The 19,941-nt window shown below is 47.3% G+C and overlaps 1 protein-coding gene across 8 annotated transcripts in view; it reads left to right on the forward strand.

The window, feature by feature from the left end:
- The window catches only part of LOC125302775 (pleckstrin homology domain-containing family A member 5-like), a 125,750-nt gene that overhangs the window by 79,308 nt on the left and 26,501 nt on the right, over nt 1–19,941 (forward strand). For 3 of the 8 annotated variants that reach the window (XM_048256086.1, XM_048256087.1, XM_048256091.1), the window contains 10 exons: nt 709–747; nt 1,484–1,492; nt 4,467–4,596; nt 4,926–5,030; nt 7,755–7,827; nt 10,173–10,273; nt 11,814–11,929; nt 14,094–14,651; nt 18,176–18,701; nt 19,234–19,317. In XM_048256086.1, coding sequence (XP_048112043.1) covers nt 709–747; nt 1,484–1,492; nt 4,467–4,596; nt 4,926–5,030; nt 7,755–7,827; nt 10,173–10,273; nt 11,814–11,929; nt 14,094–14,651; nt 18,176–18,701; nt 19,234–19,317 — 1,741 coding nt within the window. The remainder of the gene's footprint in view (nt 1–708; nt 748–1,483; nt 1,493–4,466; nt 4,597–4,925; nt 5,031–7,754; nt 7,828–10,172; nt 10,274–11,813; nt 11,930–14,093; nt 14,652–18,175; nt 18,702–19,233; nt 19,318–19,941) is intronic. The other 5 variants (XM_048256089.1, XM_048256092.1, XM_048256090.1 and 2 more) reach the window with 2 other exon arrangements.

Raw genomic sequence — 19,941 nt, forward strand, 5'->3', positions numbered from 1 at the left:
CTCTGCCGGAAGACCGCATGAAGTCTGTATTTTTAGAGTAAAGCGATGACACTATGGTCTGTTCATTGACGAAAATAGCTTAACACCCAAACCTTAACAAAAAATTGCACAGTTATGGTTAACATAGCCAGTGATCAGATTCAGATTCAGGGACCTCACGTCTGTCAGCTATTACAAGGACACTGCAGGAGCGTGAGCCTCAGGGAATCTCAATGCGCTTTGTCATTGGACTGTTTGGCGCTCTGCATCATGTTAGCTGTACACAGCAAACTTACAAATACAATAACAAAACTAAGAATCCAGCAGCTCAAGCCTGCCTCGTAAATGGGACACGCACTTTTGCTTGATGCAGTTCTGTCCTCCGAGGTCTCGGTTTTCGCTCTCTACATATGCCCACCCCAGTTGCTGCTGTTTTTGTGTGATGTTCCCTGGAAGGCTGTCTGGTTGGGAATGCAGTATTGCCTTAAAAGAGCTCAAGCATTGATAACATAGTTTTTGTTCCCTTGTTAACCGATACCATCTAGTCTAGTCGGGCCACTTACACCATGCTGTCTCTCTCTGGCTGCGGTTGCTCAGTTCCTCCCTTGGCCTCAATGTGCTATCATATATCCAGCACAGTCCTTGACCCTGTGTGTGGAAAAGCAGTGGCAGGTTGATTCATGCTAACGGCTGATGCTGTTTCTCCCTTTTACTCTTTTTTGCTTTTAGCTTGAATTGCGGGAAAATCGTTCGTCCTGTCTTACACAGGTAATACCTGTATGCCCCTGAAGTGGGTGGCTTTGATGTCACACCCAGTAACACATCTGTCTTTTAAGCCACATTCTTGTTTTTGTTGTTGTTGTTGTTGTTGTTGTTTCTTTTTAAGTTGGTGTTCTTTTATGCTTCAACATCTCATGTCCCATCAAGCCAGTTCATTTTCAGAGACGTAGTTGTGAGGTTAATTGCTTTGAAAACAAGAAAAGTGATTCATAATCGTTTAATGTTTTCTAATCTGCGCACAGAGAAGATCTCTGCTTCTCTGCTGTGCTCTCATTCATGCCCATATCATATTGACTCTTTTTATTTTCCTCTTCCAAACAAAAAGTCATTTTGTACTGTTAAATTAATACAAATTACGTTCAACATTAACAATGATGAATCATTCCTGGAAAGGCAATCAGTCTGTAAACAAAAATGATAACAAAGATAATTAAGCTAGCATTCATTTCAGAAATGTGTAGAATTTCAGAGTTGTGGATGTAGTGTGTTTGGGGCAGGACTGTGGTGGTGTTGTAGCTGAAGACTAAATCACTTCACAGCTCTGGCTCATAAGCCCACGAGGCAGTACACTGGAGTGTGGCATGTAGCACCTTTCTTAATCGAAATGCTAGCATTGGCATTACACTAGACTAACACTGCTAGCAGTGTCTGAAACAGCAACATGATCATGATGACACCCTAAGAATGCTTCTCATATTGCTTTTTTTATTGTTGTTTTTTTCAGGCTACACAGGTAAGACCCGTTGTTGTTCTATGGTGTTTTGAAGTCAGAGAATATGACGGTGTGTTTGTGTTGTGTGGCCTTGGCAAACATGTTGTCCTCTGTCTTTGGTCTGTTTCCTGTTTTATGTCTGTATGTGGAGTCGAGTTGCCCAGTCTGGTGGTCAAAAGCTAGTGGTCGACCCCTTAAGACAAAAGGACCCAAAGCTGTCAGCCATTGACACTGCCGACTGCTGAGTGGCCGCGTCCAAAAACTGCTGAGTTACTCGTCTAGCCAGGACCTCCTCTGTGTGCGTGTGTGGCAGGCCCTCCTCTGTGTGTGTGTGGCAGGGCCCCCCTGAGCTTTGTCTCTCTTGCCACCGAGGGACGCGGCCGGACAGCCGACTGGCCGTACACATAAGAGACTGCTGATGCAGGAAGAGTGGCGCTTTTAATTATTTCTTTTTTTCTGGGTGGCGCAAGTGTATGTGTCTCTCTGTGTGTGTGTGTGTGTGTGTGTGTGTGTGTGCCTGTATGTGTGTGCCTGTGTGTGTCTATCAGCCCTGTTTTCACTGGTTGCATGTGGACACTGTGTGTTATAATAACAACAGCCTACCTGTGTTAGAATGTTACCCTCTGAATGCCATGCAGTTGTGAGTAGAGTGAAGCTGCAGAAAGCACGTTTTGGGCATAAGCAGAGTGCTGGCCAACTGGCATTGACAGTACACCTTTGCCTGGGCATGTTTTCCTATGAAACAGCTCTAATCTTGGGAAATAACTCCAATCCTATGAACCTGCTGAGTTTGGATTGATATGCTGAATGGTGTGAAGCATTACAGGTGGCTAAGACCGTAGCAATCACTGTACCGATTCAAAGCTCGGACAATAAGCTCGTAAATTCATGAGCATAAGTAAACCGATTCCCACTTGCTCCCTGTTGCTCTCACGCGCAAACATGGGCACATACAGTACAGTAGTGGCAAGCAGTTGTCCTACTGAGCCTAACAGCCCGGTTACATCGGGAGCACAGCTCCGTTCGTGCAGCGTAAAAATAGTGTTAGAAGACACTAATGATCTAATTGTTTTGAATGTACTTGCCGCCACCATCACGTCTGGTGCAGCCAGTTCCATTGAATAAGCTAATTGTTGCAGCGTACGCTCTGCGAACGGAGCGCTTCAGTTATGTGCCCGGTATAGCCTGCCTGTAGTAGCCTGCCAATCCCAGATCTCTGCCCTAGTTCCTTTCACTCAGATTTCCCTTGAGGCTGGTTTAGGGGGTCAGAGACTTTTTCGATGCCTCCCAATTAGTTTTGGGCGCCTGTTCATTGTCATGCCGGTGTGACTCAGGACGAGATCATCATTGGGATGCCACAGTAAGCCACTGTGTCATCAACAATCAGAAGTCGTGCGCCCCAATCCAGCCCCCCATCCGCTGCCACGTTGGGAAGGCAGGCAATTTGGCACGTTCACAGCCACAGATTTCAGATGTGGCCGGCAATCATAAGGGCTCTGTTAATTAGCAACAGCACGCACACACACACACACGCTTGGGTAGGCGCGAACGTGTTGGGTATGAAGCTGTGAGAGAGATGCTCTAATCAGGGCTGGATGGGGGACTGGGGGGATCTGTCGGCCATGCAATCACAAAGCCATGCAGTATTGATTTTACTTGGAAATCAGATCCAGGTCAGTGATCGGGTTTGCTGCCGCTGCAGAACTAAGGCAGGGCCAGGCAGACCATAAGCCCTGATGAGAGGGCCTTCACTTGCCGCAGTGGACAATTTGCCCATTTAGTTACTTCGTGTTAGTTAAAGGGTAGTGACCTCTACACTCCAACCACTATTGAATACATGTTGATTTTGACATGTGAAATTCTAAAGTCATTATATTCTTAGAATAGCCTGTCATTTGCATATGACTTAAACCAATTATAGGTCGTCTCTGAATTTGTCTTTTTGTACCATTTTGTCCTTTGTTCAGAGGCATATTCACATTTGTGTATGTTATCTTAATAATACATTTGTGTGTGACCGTCTGTTTGTCCAGGTATTGTCCTGCACGGGAATGCCAAGTTGTTAAATGTTGGTTGTTTTGACCTATTCTAACTTGCTGTTCTTGTTTGCTGTCCATGATCTTCCCATGTTGTGCACAGTTGCCATGTGTATTGTGTGAAGCATGTCTGATTTGATGAGCATATGGGAGTTAGAATAATGTGGTGAGTGATCTGGTCCTGTGATTGAAGGGGAGCTCAGTGATGGTACAGATGCCTGGTCAGAGGAAGTGGATGTGGCGGGAGGCAGATGTCCATGGGCTTTTCCTGTTTATTTTCTCATTGGGCTGTTTGCTGCTCTTCTGCCATTCAACCCCCTCATGCAGTTTAGTCACATAGTGACACAGTCAAATAGAGTCTCACCGCTATTTCATCTGCCAACTCTGACAACCATTGAGCATTTTGTATTCATACAAGCCTTGCTGCCTGTATAAGACATTATCAAGGATTTTTTTCCAAGTAATTCTTGAATGCACTACACAATTCTGCTGTCGACTAAGTTATGGGAGGAAACTTTGTGGCCCATTTAAAGTGCAGTGACACAGAGGACTTTATCTGTAATGGCACGAGGGAAGTAATTGGTTTGATTCATACAGTAAGCTTTGCTGCTTCCCGTCCTATTCCTCTGTGTTTCTGCGTTCACTAAATGAGCGTTGCAGAGATGCAGAGCGAGTCTCATTAAGGGTACGTTTGGAGCCGCGGTGATTTGGGCAGAATGAGCCAAACGCTGCACGCAGCCTCCCCCCGTCTGGTCCATCATCTGACCACAATCAGCCGTGAATCCCGCGCCGGCCCTCGTCCTCTCTGGGTTCGGCTCTGTGCCAGGCCTGTCTGCTCCGGACGCTCAGCGATGCTTCCCTTCATCTCAACCCCATCTCTCTCTTTCTGTCTGTCTCTCTCTCTCTCTCTCTCTCTCTCTCCCCCTCTCTCTCGCTTCCTATCTGTCTGTCTCCCTCAGGCCTGCGTCCAAACCGCCAGCGAATGAGAAGAAGGAGCGGCCACTGAGCACCATGAGTGAAACGTCCAACTACACCGGTGGTTCGGGCGACTACGCCACGTACCCCAACAGCCCTGCGGGCACACAGCGAGTAAGTTGACGGACCTGCAGACTTTATACGATGGTTCACGCGTATGCAGTTTGGTAGAATTGTTTTTTTAATATATTTAATGGAGCATCATTTCATGGGTCAGAGACATCCTCTGAACAGTCAGACAGATCTCGATGCTCCTCTGTTATTCTTACTAAGCAGTGTTAAAGTTGTATCTTATATTTACCCCGTTCTTGTGGTACTAGACAATATTATTGACGTTGACATTCAAATGATAGGACTAGACTTACCATGGCGATATGCTTTGAATCAACTGTGGCTAGGTCTGTTTTGATTTGTCCACTCAAACTATATTTTCTATTTTTCAGCCATCAAGACCCTCTAAAAAAATCCACAATTTTGGAAAGAGGTCAAACTCCATAAAGAGAAACCCGAACGCACCAGTTATAAAAAGCAACTGGCTTTACAAACAGGTGAGCGCTCATTCTGTTGTCATTGTGTTGCAATTGATATGTTTGTTCTTTTCTTTCCATTAGCATTCACAGTAGCCCGTAAGCAGGGCTTTATATATATATACAGTGATGGCCAAAAGTATTGGCACCCATGCTAAAGTTGACTGAAAAGAGGAATATAAAATCATCTTTTGGAAATTGATCTTAATGCCTTAAGTGAAAAATGAGGAAATATCTAACCTTTAAGGACACCAATTTTCTTAGTGAATGAATAATGTATCATAAATAGATAAATGTTCTTCCTTAAAATACAGGGGTCATAAGTATTCCCACCCCTATGTTAAATTCCCATAGAGACAGGCAGATTTTTATTTTTAAAGGCCAGTTATTTCATGGATCCAGAATACTGTGCATCCTGATAACGTTACCTTGGCCTATGGAATTGCAAATCAAGCTATGATTGATTTGCAATTCCAAATGAGCTCAATGCAAATCAAACCAGCTAATAGGCTAACTGAAATAACACCCATGCCAATCTCTAGGTATGGTGAAGGGTATGTGATGATGTGGGGCTATTTTAATTCCAAAGGCCAAGGTAACTTTATCAGGATGCACAGTATTCTGGATCCATGAAATAACTGGCCTTTAAAAATAAAAATCTGCCTGTCTCTATGGGAATTTAACATAGGGGTGGGAATACTTATGACCCCTGTATTTTAAGGAAGAACATTTATTTATTTATGATACATTATTCATTCACTAAGAAAATTGGTGTCCTTAAAGGTTAAATATTTCCTCATTTTTCACTTAAGGCATTAAGATCAATTTCCAAAAGATGATTTTACATTCCTCTTTTCAGTCAACTTTAGCATGGGTGCCAATACTTTTGGCCATCACTGTATATATAAATATATATACAGCTTGGTTATAAGAGTGGTTGTGTTGATTGAAGAAAGACCTTGAGAACCTTTGCCCATTCATTTCACTGTCCGATCTTGCCATTCTCTCCCTCAGTACGATGCATAATGGAGGAGTCTTACAAAGCCGCTAGCCTCTCTCCTCCAGGTCTGATCAAAGTGTTGAGGCTTAGCAGTGTGTGCTCTGAATAGCCTCCCTGGCTTTGTGTTGCTCAGTGGGCATGCTGGTCAAGCAGTGCTCAATGCAACAGCCCCACCCAACAACTCCCCAAATCTCTGTCAATGGCAAGCTGGCCTCTCCTTCTTTCAGTCTCTCTCACCTCTCCCTTGATCTCTGTCTTTCTCTCTCTTTTTCTTTCCTTGTCACACTCTTTCTCCCTCTGTGCAAGGACAACACACGCCTTTTTTTGTTTCTTTTTTAGTCACTTCTTCACTCTCTCCCTCTCTCTTTCTCTCTCTTGCTTTCTTTGTTTGTCAGTCTTGCTGTCTTTCTGTCACACTTGTGCCTTTGCACTCTCCTCTCTGCCTTTCTTTCTCTCTCTCTCTCTCTCTCTCTCTCTCTTTGCAGCTCTTCTCTTCCCAGCGGTATAGCCACTGTTCGAGGCAACAAAGACTCCCCCTCTCTCCTCCTTTCAATTAAAGACTCTGCGGTGCCCTGAAATGAACCACCCCACCCCGCCCCATCCCATTGCATCCTGCCCCTACCCCAGCAGTGTGCCACCCCTAATGCGTTGATGACTCAATTGCCTATGTTATCATGGATGTGAGGGCCTCTCTTTCCACACAGTTTTTGGGGCGAGGGAGTTTTGCCTGTGGGCCACTGTCTATGAGAGTAAGCCAGATGTTCCCCTCATTCAGACCCGTTGGGTGGGGGTCTGGGCCTCCTGTGAGCGGGAACGCTTCAATGCCCCGCGCCGGCCAACCATCCAAACAGCAGCCGCTGGTCTGATTTATCTCAATGGAAGACTTTCCTCCCTCTCTCCTTTTGTTGTTGTTTCCTCTTCTACTGCTCTCAAGCCAAGAGAAACTTTTGCGCAGCATGGTATTGAGAGATGAGAAATCTGTAGGCCAATTAAAAATCATCCCCACTGGTTCTGACGGCATTCCGATCAAGAGCGCCACCTGATCAAAGGGATGAAGGAAAAAGTAGATTTGAGCCTGGAAGCAATGAAGAGTTCTTTCTATATCAGGTCTGTTCATTGAAATGAACTCTATTGATCAACACTCTGTGCCTTCATGAAGCATGTTGCAGATTCCAGATTCCTGTAGCATCTTATCAGGATTACATGGATAAATTACTGTCTCTCTTGTCTTGAATGTCTAATGTGTGTTATTTTTGGTCTTTAAGCTGATTTTTAAATATGTATATGAAATATGTGAATCTGTACTTGTCAGAGTGTGTGTGTGTGTGTGTGTGTGTGTGTGTGTGTGTGTGTGTGAGAGAGAGAGCCTGCATGTGCCTGTAGCCCTGTCCATGTAATGGCAACAGACAGGCCGCCAGTGACCTCCCCCTGAGGTGCAGTTTGAGGTTTTTAAATAGCACGCCTGGACGTCCTTGGAAGGCGACATCGCTGGATTGAGAGTGCCTTGTGTGTCTCAGAGAGCGAGAGAGAGCAGGCGAACGAACTGTGTTGGTTCGCTCGCAGATATCACATACCCCAACCCAACCCACCCACCCATCCTTGCCAGACGTGTCACTGCTCACTGTCAGAAATGAGCGTTCTGCCCTGGCCAGACCGTGTACCACCCCCCACCCCCCGTGTCTGAGTGTTCTGCCCTGACCGTGTCTCCCCCCTCTCATCTGTCCTCTCTGCGTGTGTGTGTGCAGGACAGCACCGGGATGAAGTTGTGGAAGAAGAGATGGTTCGTGCTGTCCGACATGTGCCTCTTCTACTACAGAGGTGAGTACTCTTCTCCCCCTCAACATAAAACAAACAGAGCACACACACTTGTGTACACACACACACACACACACGTGCACACACACACAAACATACCCACACACACACACACACCATCCATGAATGTCGGCAATTGTGACTGGAAACAGGCTGTAGTTAATGGGGGGACGAGGTTGTCTGTCAGGAGCTTTATCACTCCTCCCCTCTCGCCGGCCCCACTGATTTATGGCTGTGCTGTTATCACCCCAAAACCAACTCAACCCTCCAGTTAATTGTGAGACTGAAAGGGGCTTGACGCTCCACAGTTCTGCTCAGCATCTTGACAACTCCCATATGGCGCCATGGCGATAAACAACAAGCCATCACCCCAAGTTGCTATTAGCCCAAGTGTCACGAACTCTGCATGCCGAAAGTGAAGTTAAATGTGTAAAGTGTGTTTATGTTATGTTTAGCTTTGAACATGCCAAACCAAACATGAAGTGTGTTTGGAGGATACTTGGAACCATCAAGCAATTATCACCTCGCCCAATATGACCTTAGGGGCCTCACACGACCTTTGGGTAATTGAGTACAGTACTCATTAATAAAAGCTCTATTGCTGCGCCGTCATTATGAAACACTGAGGCAACAATCAGTCAGACAAGTTATCCTAAAACAACTTAATTAGCACTGAGACCTCTTTAGTCAATTTCAGCTCTTGAGGGGCTTCAGAGGTTTGTAGTGGTGGGCTGTTTTTGATTACCCATGATTATGGTGCCTAGAAAGGGAGCTGATTTAAACATATCTGTATCAACTACTAGCGTATTAGAGCATAGCCATTACAGTAGATCAGATTTTCTTCTCAGTACACTTGGAAGAGATTGCATGAAAAAAACTCCCTGTTTGTTACCTATCGATTTAATCTTCAAAAATTTAGTGCACCTTTGTGTGAACAGTGACTCAATAACACACGATGACAGCTGTCGAGTAAACTTTTGACAGCAGACGGAAACACATGAACCAATAGCACCTACCCCCGGTATGCATGCTGGCAAGCTGCACAATGTAGCCTGGTGCTTGTCCCAGCCTGCTCTGCATGTACATCAGAGTGTGTGTGTGTGTGTGTGTGTGTGTGTGTGTGTGCTCGCGCGTGTACATCAGGCCGGACGTTGACAAGACTTATTCTGGACGCCTGCCCTCCGCCACCGATTTCAGCCTGGGGATGTGACGATGGCAAACACAAACCCAAAGGCTGTTTGGACCAAGCCAGTGGAGCGGGAAGGTCACGAACCCCGCTCATAGCCCGCTCACGCATAGTTTATTCAAACAGCCCTCAAGCGAGAGCCAAGAGCCATGTGCTTGAACAGAGAGAGAGGCAGCAAGACCTATTCGGAGGACGACGGGTCAGGCATCGGTTCTGGACACAGCTGCAGATGTCTCTCCGCTCACATTCTCTGGTGTCAAGGGCACTGCCTACTGTCCTGAAATATTATGCTGTTTCAAGCCACCGCATGAAGTTGTTATTTTTAGTTATTACTTCTTTTGGAACATAAACGGAATTACTATTACTATTACTACTGCTATCTGAAATAATTGCCCAGAAAAATGCTGACATTTTCCCAGAAAATGCAAGTAGTGCAGTGTAGCATAATAGTGTCATGTAGCCTCTTTCTGTCTGCAAGTAGTGCATTGTAGCATAATAGTGTAATGTAGCCTCTTAGTATCTTGCACACGCACTCTCTGTCTCGCTCTCTTCTATCATCATGCTGTGCGCACAGGAGCTACAGATGGTTCGTATCAAACAGGCAGAATAAATATAGTTTCCGTGCAGTGCGAGCATTCAAGCTAACTCGAGCCTGTCGTAACATGGCTGAGCTCCTTCTTCTGCCAGTATAACAGGAGTTTGTCAGAGACATTAATGCTTGTGTCTGATCGCCAGCCATGCGCATTCCTCCAGATCTAGCCTATCCTTCCAGAGCAGATCAGAGCCAGATCAGAGTGTGTGTGTGTGTGTGTGTGTGTGTGTGCGGTGTTTTGCTGAGGGACCGAGCGCCTTAAGCGGATAAATGTTTTGAAGGGAATGATGTTGGTGAGCGCTGTGGGGGAAATACAGAGGGGACGGATTCCCAAACAGAAGCCTGAGATGGGGAGGGCTTGCATACATAAACAACACACTCCAGCTGCATGCAGGCAATTCTACACCACATCACACACACACACAAACACACACACACACACACACACACACACACACACACACACACACACACACACACACACTCAGTTTGCTTGTTATGCAGTTGTGTTCTCCTCTCCTTTCTTCTCTGATTTGTCTTTGTTTGCCATTTGTGTTTTTCTCTGAACAGATGAGAAGGAAGAAGGGATCCTCGGCAGCATCCTTCTGCCTAGTTTTCATATTTCCCTGTTGTCTGTGGACGACCACATCAACAGAAAGTACGCCTTCAAGGTCAGTAGAGCCCGTTTTGTCAGCATGCTGGTAGTGTGGGAGGCTCCTGTGGTTTGGGAGGTGGGGTTGGGTGGGCGTGGGGGTGATGTGGGGGCTCTTGTTTTTCTTTAAATGATGATAGACCATGAGGCTCTGTGTGAAAGACTGAATTACAGGGAGAAAGAGAGAGAGGGAGAGAGATGTAGAGGATAGAAACCAAATAGGCAAGAGCAGGTCAAGGATGACTTTCAGGCCACATAGCTCTGCTCTGGAGCGAGGAGGGAGAGTGGAGAGAGGGAGAGGGGGAACCCGAAGGAGAGGCAAGGGTGGAGTGGCTGGGTGGTTTTAGGGATGGTGCGGCTGGTAGTCTGGCAGAAGTGCCAGGTCTGAGTCAGCGCTTTGGCCCGGTGAACGTGCGCGTGCCAAAACATCTCGGCGGGTCTTTCACCTCGACGGTTTAGGTTCGGGGGCCTGGAAAACTGCACACTGCAAAAACAAAGTTAGCCGAGCTGGCCATTGCCAACGATAGCCACAAGTACAGACACCAAGGAGTCTGCAGAAGGACAGACTTAACCACAGGGTCCAGAGAGAGGGGGAGAGATTGGAGAGGAGAACGATTGAATAAACTGTTTAAGGCAGAGGGCTTGGCATCTGTCTGGCAAAAAGCACAACAATGATGACAGTAAAATCCCAGAGAAGGTTGGAAATAAAATGACGCACGACCTTTGCAGTGCACAATAATGGTGAACTCTGGTGCACCTCCTCTTGTGGTGGCCGAGGCCCCCTGCCCCTCCCCCTCCCCCAGTAAACTCAATTGTCTCTAGTCTCCCCTGAGGACAGGTTTGGAATGAGAAACGGCCAATGGAACTCAGTAAACAGGATATTGTGTAGACTCACTCGACCTGTTCTGTGTCTTGCTTTCTGTTCTGTTTGCCTAACGCAACACATACACTCACTACACACACACACACACACACACACACACTCACATGCTCTTCCCTTGTGCTCTCACAATGACCTGTGTATGCCTTCGCTGAGGGAGTCCGACCTGACCGAGAGCGTCGTTGTGGTTGTTGGAGCCTGCAGTTCTGCAATTAGGTAAGAGAACCTTCATTCTGCTCTATGAAAGCCACCATTTGCGCTGGAGAGTCGTGTCACTCGTATCCAATTCTCATGTCTCAGCAGTTCTGTCCTGTGTTGAGGTCCCTTTGCATTGTTGGCTCAACTATGTGAACAGCTCAACTGGCTTTGTGTTTGCGCTCTTTGAGAGACCAGAGTTCAACACTGATGCATTGCCTTATGTTTATCAGTGGCTAGTATTGTCTGATTTTCCATGCGTAATGTTAACTATGCGTAAATAGGAAATGATACTGAACCATTTTCCCCAAAACAAACTACAATAACAATCCATTCTCCTTTCTTTTTTCTCTGTCCTCCACATTTCTTTCAATCACTCTGTTTTTTCTGTCTATCTCTCATTTCCTTTTGGTTCTCTTTCTCCGTTCTGTGTTTTCTTGCAGGTTGCCATTGCTCTGATCCTTTGATCCTTTCACTCAACCAGGCGACGCACCCAAACATGCGCACATACTACTTCTGCAGCGACACGGCCAAAGACATGGAGTCCTGGATGAAGGTGATGACGGATGCAGCACTGGTGCACAGCAACCCAGTCAACAGGTGTGTGTGTGTGTGTGTGTGTGTGTGTGTGTAAAGCTGACAAAACCTCTCAAGCATGTAGCCTAGTTCTCAATTAGCCAAGTCCATCACCAGTTGCCTTTTGAGTGCATCTGTGCATTGAAGTTGCTGGGACATGGTGATGATCTGTAGGGAGTATTGTGTGGGTATATTGCATCAGGCGTGAGTTGGGATGAAAGGTGCATGAGGCTCCACACACCCATTGCTTCCTATTGACTCTTGCACAGGGCTTAGACATTCTCTTTAGAGTCAATGGGAGTCTGCTCGTAGCAGGATCTCTATTATCCTAACCTTGACTCGAAGAACAACATTAAGTTAACACCCCCAACCCTCTACGTCGTAGTGAAATGACTCCTCGAGCCAAAGCATTTCATTTGGCTCCCTTCTCTGTCTTTGGAGCGGGTTTGTGTTGTTGGCACGGCTCTGCGATCCCCGATGCCAAGAGCTGCTTTATGCAAGCTCATTGACTTCAGCACTTTACCCTCTCGGGCGCTGGCTGAGAAACGCTTACACTTCAGAGTTACATAAGCAGCGCTGTTGTGCTAGTCTGTGAGAAGGTGTAAATAATGCATAGTGGGAATAGGGTGGAGGAGGGTGGTGCCGAGTGCGGACGCAGTGGGTGGCAGGTGATGTGGAGGGCTGCTGGAGGATGCATGCTGACGTGTCATCCTCGCTGCCATCGACTCCATCTGCTCTCACAGATAATTCACTGGAAGTGGGTTACACCAGCTAGCCTATGGCTAAAGTCTATGGAATTATTGGCTAACTGATGTAACTCACTTCCAGTGAATTATGCTAAGCTAGGCTAGCAGTGTCAGGCTGGGTTATTGTATGTACAGAGAAGAGTAGGTTATGTATCCTCCCTTATCTAACTCTGGAGATGACGGCAAATAAGTTAACTTCCCAAGCGGTTGGCGTGCTCCTTTAAATGAGTAAATTCAGCTGCAGTGCTGCCCATTGCTCCTTCAGGGTCATACTCACTTTCTGTCTCTCTCTCTCTCTGTCTCTCACTCTCTGTCTCTCTCTCTCTGTCTCTCATTCTCTCTGTCTCTCTCTCGCTTTTTCTCTCTCTCTCTCAATTTCCAATTTCTGTCCATATCTTCTTTCTCTGTGTAAATCTCTCTGTCGTCCCCCTCCCCTCTTTCCTCTCTCACTTCCCTCCTCTGTCCCCCTCTCCTCCTTTCTTACTTTCTGATCTCACTCTGCTGTCATGAAAGCTGGAGGAATAATTGTCGCTGGGAGCTTAGAGAGGACTGATAGTCTGGCTCCCTGCTGGAAGCGCTTGTAATTGGCCGGCGGGGCGAGCCGTGGAGCGGATCAGTGAGCGCCCATGAGCTCATGTAGGTCTGAGGTTTCACGAGGCCCCAGTGCGTCTTTTACTGGCCCACTGGGACACATGGAAAAGTCATTACCCTCAGCCCCCATGCACATGAAAGAGCCCAGAGACGTGCGGAAGGACTGGGGACGAGAGGGGGTGGCTCTCGGCACGCTTGCGTCCACCACACAACTTAGGTCAATCGCAGAGCTTGTGCCTTTAAAGGCGATGATTTCAGTCTGTTTGGGAACCGAAATCTTTCCATATGCAATAACAAATTAGGATGGAAGTTAGAGGCAAGACACTGTTGGTGATGGAGCTACGGTTGAGGACTGCTAGTGAGCGAGAGCGCGGGTGGGAATGGCGGGGGGCAGAATGAGAGAGCATGTGGGGCTGTTAAAGGGAGGACAGAGAGTGAGAGGGGGTTTTTATTAGCACAGGCTCCTGCTTATTGTAAATAGTGACAGGTGGAGGGGCACTGGCTCGTCCCTCAGGGGGGTCAGGTTGCAGTGTCTCGCCGCCCTGTTGTCTCCGGCAGTGTGAGGAGATGGTGGGGGGAGGGGCAGCTCAAGCCATCGTGTCCCCAACCCCTCCCCCTTTATGGCAGCTTCTTAAATGCAAAAGCAGCTGAGTCTGAGCTCCAGGAGAAGTGTCTTTAATGAAAGCTGCCGTCTGCTGGACGCTGTCCAGAGTGTTTTATTGAACTTAAACCGAGCGACTGTCCAGGTTTCAGAACTTCTCTCTCTCCCTCGGGTGGCTTGATGTCTTTCTTTCAATAACTGATCGACACCCCCCTCCTCTCCTCTCTTTTATCGGTTCGTCTCTCCCCAGGCTGGAGCGACTCAAAGTGGAGCAGTGTGGCCCGCAGGACGTGATGAATAACGGGCCCAACCACCATCCAGCCCCACAGCAGCAGCCCCAGCCCCAGGTCCCGGACCAGCCGGACCAGTCGGACCAGCAGCCTCTGGAGCAGCCGCAGAGCGCCGAGCAGGGCGGTGGGAGTGGGGGCGGCAGCCTCGAGCGGCAGCACGACGCCGAGCGCTACGGTTTCCAAACGGACGGCGGCGGTGGCGGTGACTGGGACCGGCCGCCGCTCACCAAGATCACAGGCGCACGCCTGCAGCAGCACCAGCAGCAGCAACACCAGCATCCAGCCAACGGGGGGCCGCACCAGGGCCTCCAGTCCAGCCCGGCCCAGCTCAACGGCACCGGCGCGGGGGAGCGCAGCAGCCCCGGAGCGGAGCTGGGCAACGGGCCAAGCCAGAGAGCGGGCGCCCAGACGCCCGTGCCTGAGCCCCAGCGCGTCCTGCAGAGGACCAACTCCATGCAGCAGCTGGAGCAGTGGGTCCGCTCACAGAGAGGCCGCGGCCAAGACGACGACACCCGCAGGTGAGACACCGCACCCTCCATCTCACGCACACCGACAGACATTCATTTCCTTCAGGTTTATCCCATGATCTATTCAGGACATCAGGCAACGTCTCACAGACCGAAAACACTTTGCATGCAGGCTTCTGGTACAGGAGTAGGGCAGTGAGGACGGACCTCAATACATTTCCTCTCCGTCTGCAGCACATTGGATAATTGTGACTGTTGAGAGAGAAAAGCTGATTGATTTTAAGTTGCTTCCGGCCTGTTGCTGTGCAAGATGTGGCACTGAGCATTTTTAGTTGACATAATCAGTATTAGAACTCCTCACCTTGTGTTTGTAGTATAAACACCTTGGTGCAGCACTTTTTGCATGTTTAAATAAGATTTGTGATGATGTCTGAATTGCATTTACATCACTTATTTTTCAGATTTTTCACTTAGCTGTGCCAATAACATATATTTTCTGTAGATTGACTTTTGATTTTGCTGGGTCAGTTTCTGGAGGTTAAAGTCCCTAGATGGTATAGCATACCATTATCTCCATGCCTTTCATTTGAAATGTCGAACACTGTGCCGAGTCAAAGCCCAATTGACCTGTCGCTAAGCGCCACCATTAGAACGCTGATGAGCCAATGACAGTCCAGCCTCAACGGGACTCGGACATCAGCTCGGACAACTCCATAGGAAACAACAGGGAGGATTTATTTATGGAGTTTTTTATTAACTCAAAAAACGCCGACGGATAACCATGGTCAAACGTTTTGCATGGGGGACGTGTAATACTGATAGCCGGTTCCCCGAGAGGCTAGAAAACGGGGTATATTTTCATCAACAGTAGCCTACAGGACGTCTCTCGCGTTTGCAACAGCTCGCCCAACAACGTGGGCACAGGTTCCCTGTTAAATCCCAAGATGAAAATGCTCATTAACCAACTACTATATTCTCGTTACATCAAATACTAACGTAACCTTACATATCTTAGTATCAATCTTCCACTACCTAGCTAGCTAGCATTAACCTCAGTGTTTTTTGCACGGTGATATGCACGGCTACTCGCCACAACTGCTTGTCACCTTATGTAGGCTATTCTAAAGTTTTGAATACACCCCTCCATAGCATAATTAAGTCCCTTTTGATAGCTTCTGGAGGAAATTAAATCCTTTATCGACCAAAACGTCCTCAAAGCCTGCTTTCATATACTGTCAGTTGCCATTGTCCACAATGTATTTCTAATCAAGCCTGGTTTGTTTGTCCGAGTTTTCACACGGGAACACTGGGGGGCGGGGCTTAGCGACAGGTCAATTCTCTTTCAGTCTATTTGTGCCCCTTGTTACAATCCTATTTGTTTGTCCTACAAATCCTCAGTATTACGACTTCCATCATTATACCTAGTGCTGGGCGGTATACCGGTGTATATTTTCGTTATGATATGAATGTTTAATATACCGCCATACCAGTGTAGTTGATTACACAACGTTTGGAACGCTGCGCCGCGCGACAGTGTTTCAGACAGAATTTTCTTCACGCGCACGCATGGTGCCACTGCGAGGCATAGTGAGGGTAAACACAAAACACCTTAAGTTTTTCCCCTGAAGTATGACCTAAAGGGTTTATTTAGGGGGTTGCACAGAATACCTTAAATGGTTTCTTTAGTTAAGGAAAAACGTTAAGGGATACTGCATTGAAAGGGTTTTACCGTCACGAAAATTCTATTGAGATTGTTCAACAGCTGCAACTAGCTGGCTAGTAGGTGTCGTTAGCAACCCACCGAACACAGTGAAGTTTAATGTTATCATTCATCTCACCTTAAGAATATTCGCTGAAATTATCCAGGTAGCAAGTAAAGCATGTTATAGACATGCACTGAGCAATATTAGCTGGCTAGTTAGAAATGATCCTGACTGACTGTCATCAGTGCACCAAAACGAACTTTTTTGTTTTATGTTTTGCCTAGCGAACCGAACCGAAGCTCATGGCAGGCTAACAAGACATCCACATCCACATGAAGTTAACATTAGCCTACCACTAACGTCATGTAAACCACAGAATAACAATAAGGCATGTTTCTGATAGGCCTATTTGACAGAGTAAGCATATTAGCAGAGAGGTTTTATTTTAAATTGTATAATTTTCAAAAAAAGTATAATTATTGCAAGTTGCACTACTTTTGTATTGGTTTTATACAAGATGTTTGTGAAATTTGCACAGTAAAAGTTCTGTATTTTGACTGCAATTGTCTTTGCATTCTGATTAGATTCTTCATTAGAATCATGAGTGGCTCTTTGTAAACAGCATCATTTTGGGGCCATGCAAAACTGCATTAACATTAGTGTGGAGTTATTCTACATCATGACAGTAAAATAGACCATCCTTAGTCAATGTACTGCAGCAATTCCTCTCTCAACCTGTATAAAATGCTGTGAACATCTGATTATGCATGGAAAAAAAAATACCGTCATATACCGTGAAACCGTAAGAATTTTGAAAAATACTGTGATATACATTTTTGGTCATACCGCCCAGCACCCCGCCATTATACCCCTCCACAGTGTAGTTAGTGCCCCATTCTGCAGTGGTGTGTTGTCCTCGCTGTCGGGTTCATGGCTTCATGCGCAGTGCTCAGAATGACCTCAGCAACGTCCACCGCCATCGTTTCTGTCCCCAACTGGTTTTGCACCCTCGACCTGAATAAATAGTGCTCAGGACGAGCAGCGTGCTGGTCATAGCTCGCCAACGTCATCCACTGCCATTCTGCCCAGCTGCTGATAGACTAATAAACACAACACCTCTGCTCTGATCTGACCATAGACTGATCCTGGCACCCTGAACTTTAGTCATGAACTCACTCATGGACTTTGAGCACCCTGACCACTGCTACTACTCACCTCGCATATTGCAACGATAGATATGTTTAATTTTGTTTTTATTATTTATTTCAATTTATTGGGGGGTTAATGGTGGGCATTGTTTAATCAGCTAAATTACAAAATTTCGCTCCTACATGGAAATGTTGGAATAACTATAAAGATCCTTGAATCCTCGAATCCTTCTCTCCCGCTCCAACTGATCTGGCCCTCTCGACCTGAATAAACAGGCGGCTGCCAGCGTGTGTAATGGAGATGACGGCGGATGCCGCATGCTCCGCCAAGTGCGCTTCGGAGGGAAGTGAAAGCGAGCCCGCAGGTGAGACTAAAAGAAAATAAACACCCCGAGGTGCTGATCATTCCAGCGGCTGCTCCTATCGCTGAATCACTCACAGCCACAATTATTCTGCAGCAGAGCGGTGCACAGGCTTCTCATTTTTAATTCAGTGACTGACAGTCCTTCATCTCACCTTGTGCTAATTAAAATAAATGATGAATAAAAGTGCCTCTTTGTGTGAATAATCATCATTCCCCAACGGTGAACAACTGTTGTCTTTCTTAAGCAATGTTTTTATTTATTTGTCACCTGCTTGCTGGTTCCCCTACCAGCCCTTCTGATTGTTGCTAGTTAGCTTGTTAGCGTTCCTCTACCAGCCCTTCTGATTGTTGTCTCCGCAGTGTCTCCTCCTACCAGACGTTGCCCAGGAACATGCCAAGCCACCGGCCGCCGGTAGCCATGCCGATGTACGCAGACGGCTACCGCACGCTCCCGCGCAACAGCTTGGCGCGCCCGGACAGCGTGTGCAGCATCTCGCCCTCGCTCTACGACCGCATGCTGGGCCCGGCGGCGGCGTCCACTCCGGGCGCAGGCATGGACAAGCGGCGGTCCATGCGCGACGACACGCTGTGGCAGCTGTACGAGTGGCAGCAGCGCCAGGCGTACGTCCGGCACCCGCTCCACCCGCCGCAGCGTCCGGCGCACCAGCTGTACGGCGGCATGCCCAGCCCCAAGACCATGATCAACCTGTCAGAGCACACAGGGCCGTCCATCCCGCCCTCGCCCTCCCACGGCTCGCTCTACCAGGCCGGCTACTCACCGTTGCACGCCTACAACGCCGGCAGCTCGCGCTCCGAGCTCTCCTCGCCTGTCTACGGACGCGGGGACCTCAGCATCGATCGCCGTCACAGGGGGCAGCTCAACAAGGTACGGGCCTCCTCCCCCCTCTCCCTCTCCCTCTCCCACGCCACCCTACAGAGACACGAGCCTATTTCAGATTGTGGCTCTCTAAATGTGGATTGGTGTGCAGTCATGTGGATGCTGTTTAAAAAGTGGCCGTCTACAGACTTCCTGTCTTCCTGGCCTACTGGTGTTTGGTAAATGCAGGGATGAAGTTGCAGATAAGCTGACAAAAGGATTCTAATGCTGAGCTTGCAGTCACACGTTTAATGGTAGCTTAGACCACAGCAGAGAGATAAATGGAGAGCTAGTTTAAACTGGTTTCATCTAATGTTGCATGTGGTGAGAGCCACACGACCACGCCATTTTTCTTTCACCCATAATCCTGTGTACTGTAGGAAAGTGGAGTGATGTTTCCTGTTTGCTAAAATAAGCTAATGTCAATAATATGATGCCAAAATGATACAATTGCACTGCTGCTAAGTGCATTTTAGTTGTCCAGTGAATTCATTGACATTCTAATCCTCTTATTCTCTCTTGTATTTCCTCCTCTCTGCAGTATGGTTATCCACCTGATCGTAGGTCCATGCCAACAGGAATCCCAATCCAGACCATCACTCCTCAGTCACTGCAAGGGAAAACGGTGAGCTACCTCCTTCACTCACTCTCTCTCCCCTTCTTTCTCTCTCTTTCTCTCTCGTTCTCTCTCTCTCTATCATATATATATATATATATATATATATATATATATATATATATATATATATATATATATATATATATATGTCTTTCTCTCCATTTCTGACTCATGTCTGCTTCTTTGCTCTCTCCCCCTCAGTGTATCCCCATCTGCCCTTGGCCTCCCCACAGCAAATGTCTGATATAGCACCCTGTAATTTCATGCTTGGGTTGGGCACAGATTTCCATTTGGGTTTAATGGGTCTCTTTCCAAGAAAAACCCCCTGTCTGCCCTCTCTCTCTCTTGCTCACGCTGTCCCTTTCTCTCTTTCGCTCTCTCTCTCTCTCTGTCTTTCTCTCTCTCACTCTCTTGCTCTCTTTCCTACATTTTTCTCCCTATTTCTCCGTTTGTTTCTCTCCTTCTCTCTTTCCATCTCCCTTTCTCTCTATCTATCTCTCTCCCCTTCAGTGTCTCTCACTCTCTCGCTCTCTCTTCTCTTTGTTTGTCTTCCCCCCCGTCTGTTGACCATGAGGCCCTAGTGGTCGGGTGTGTTTGGTGGCAGATTGAGGGAGGGCCTGCTCCGCTCCA

Source organism: Alosa alosa, chromosome 11, assembly GCF_017589495.1.
Source record: "Alosa alosa isolate M-15738 ecotype Scorff River chromosome 11, AALO_Geno_1.1, whole genome shotgun sequence".
In the NCBI taxonomy this organism is placed as follows: domain Eukaryota; kingdom Metazoa; phylum Chordata; class Actinopteri; order Clupeiformes; family Clupeidae; genus Alosa; species Alosa alosa.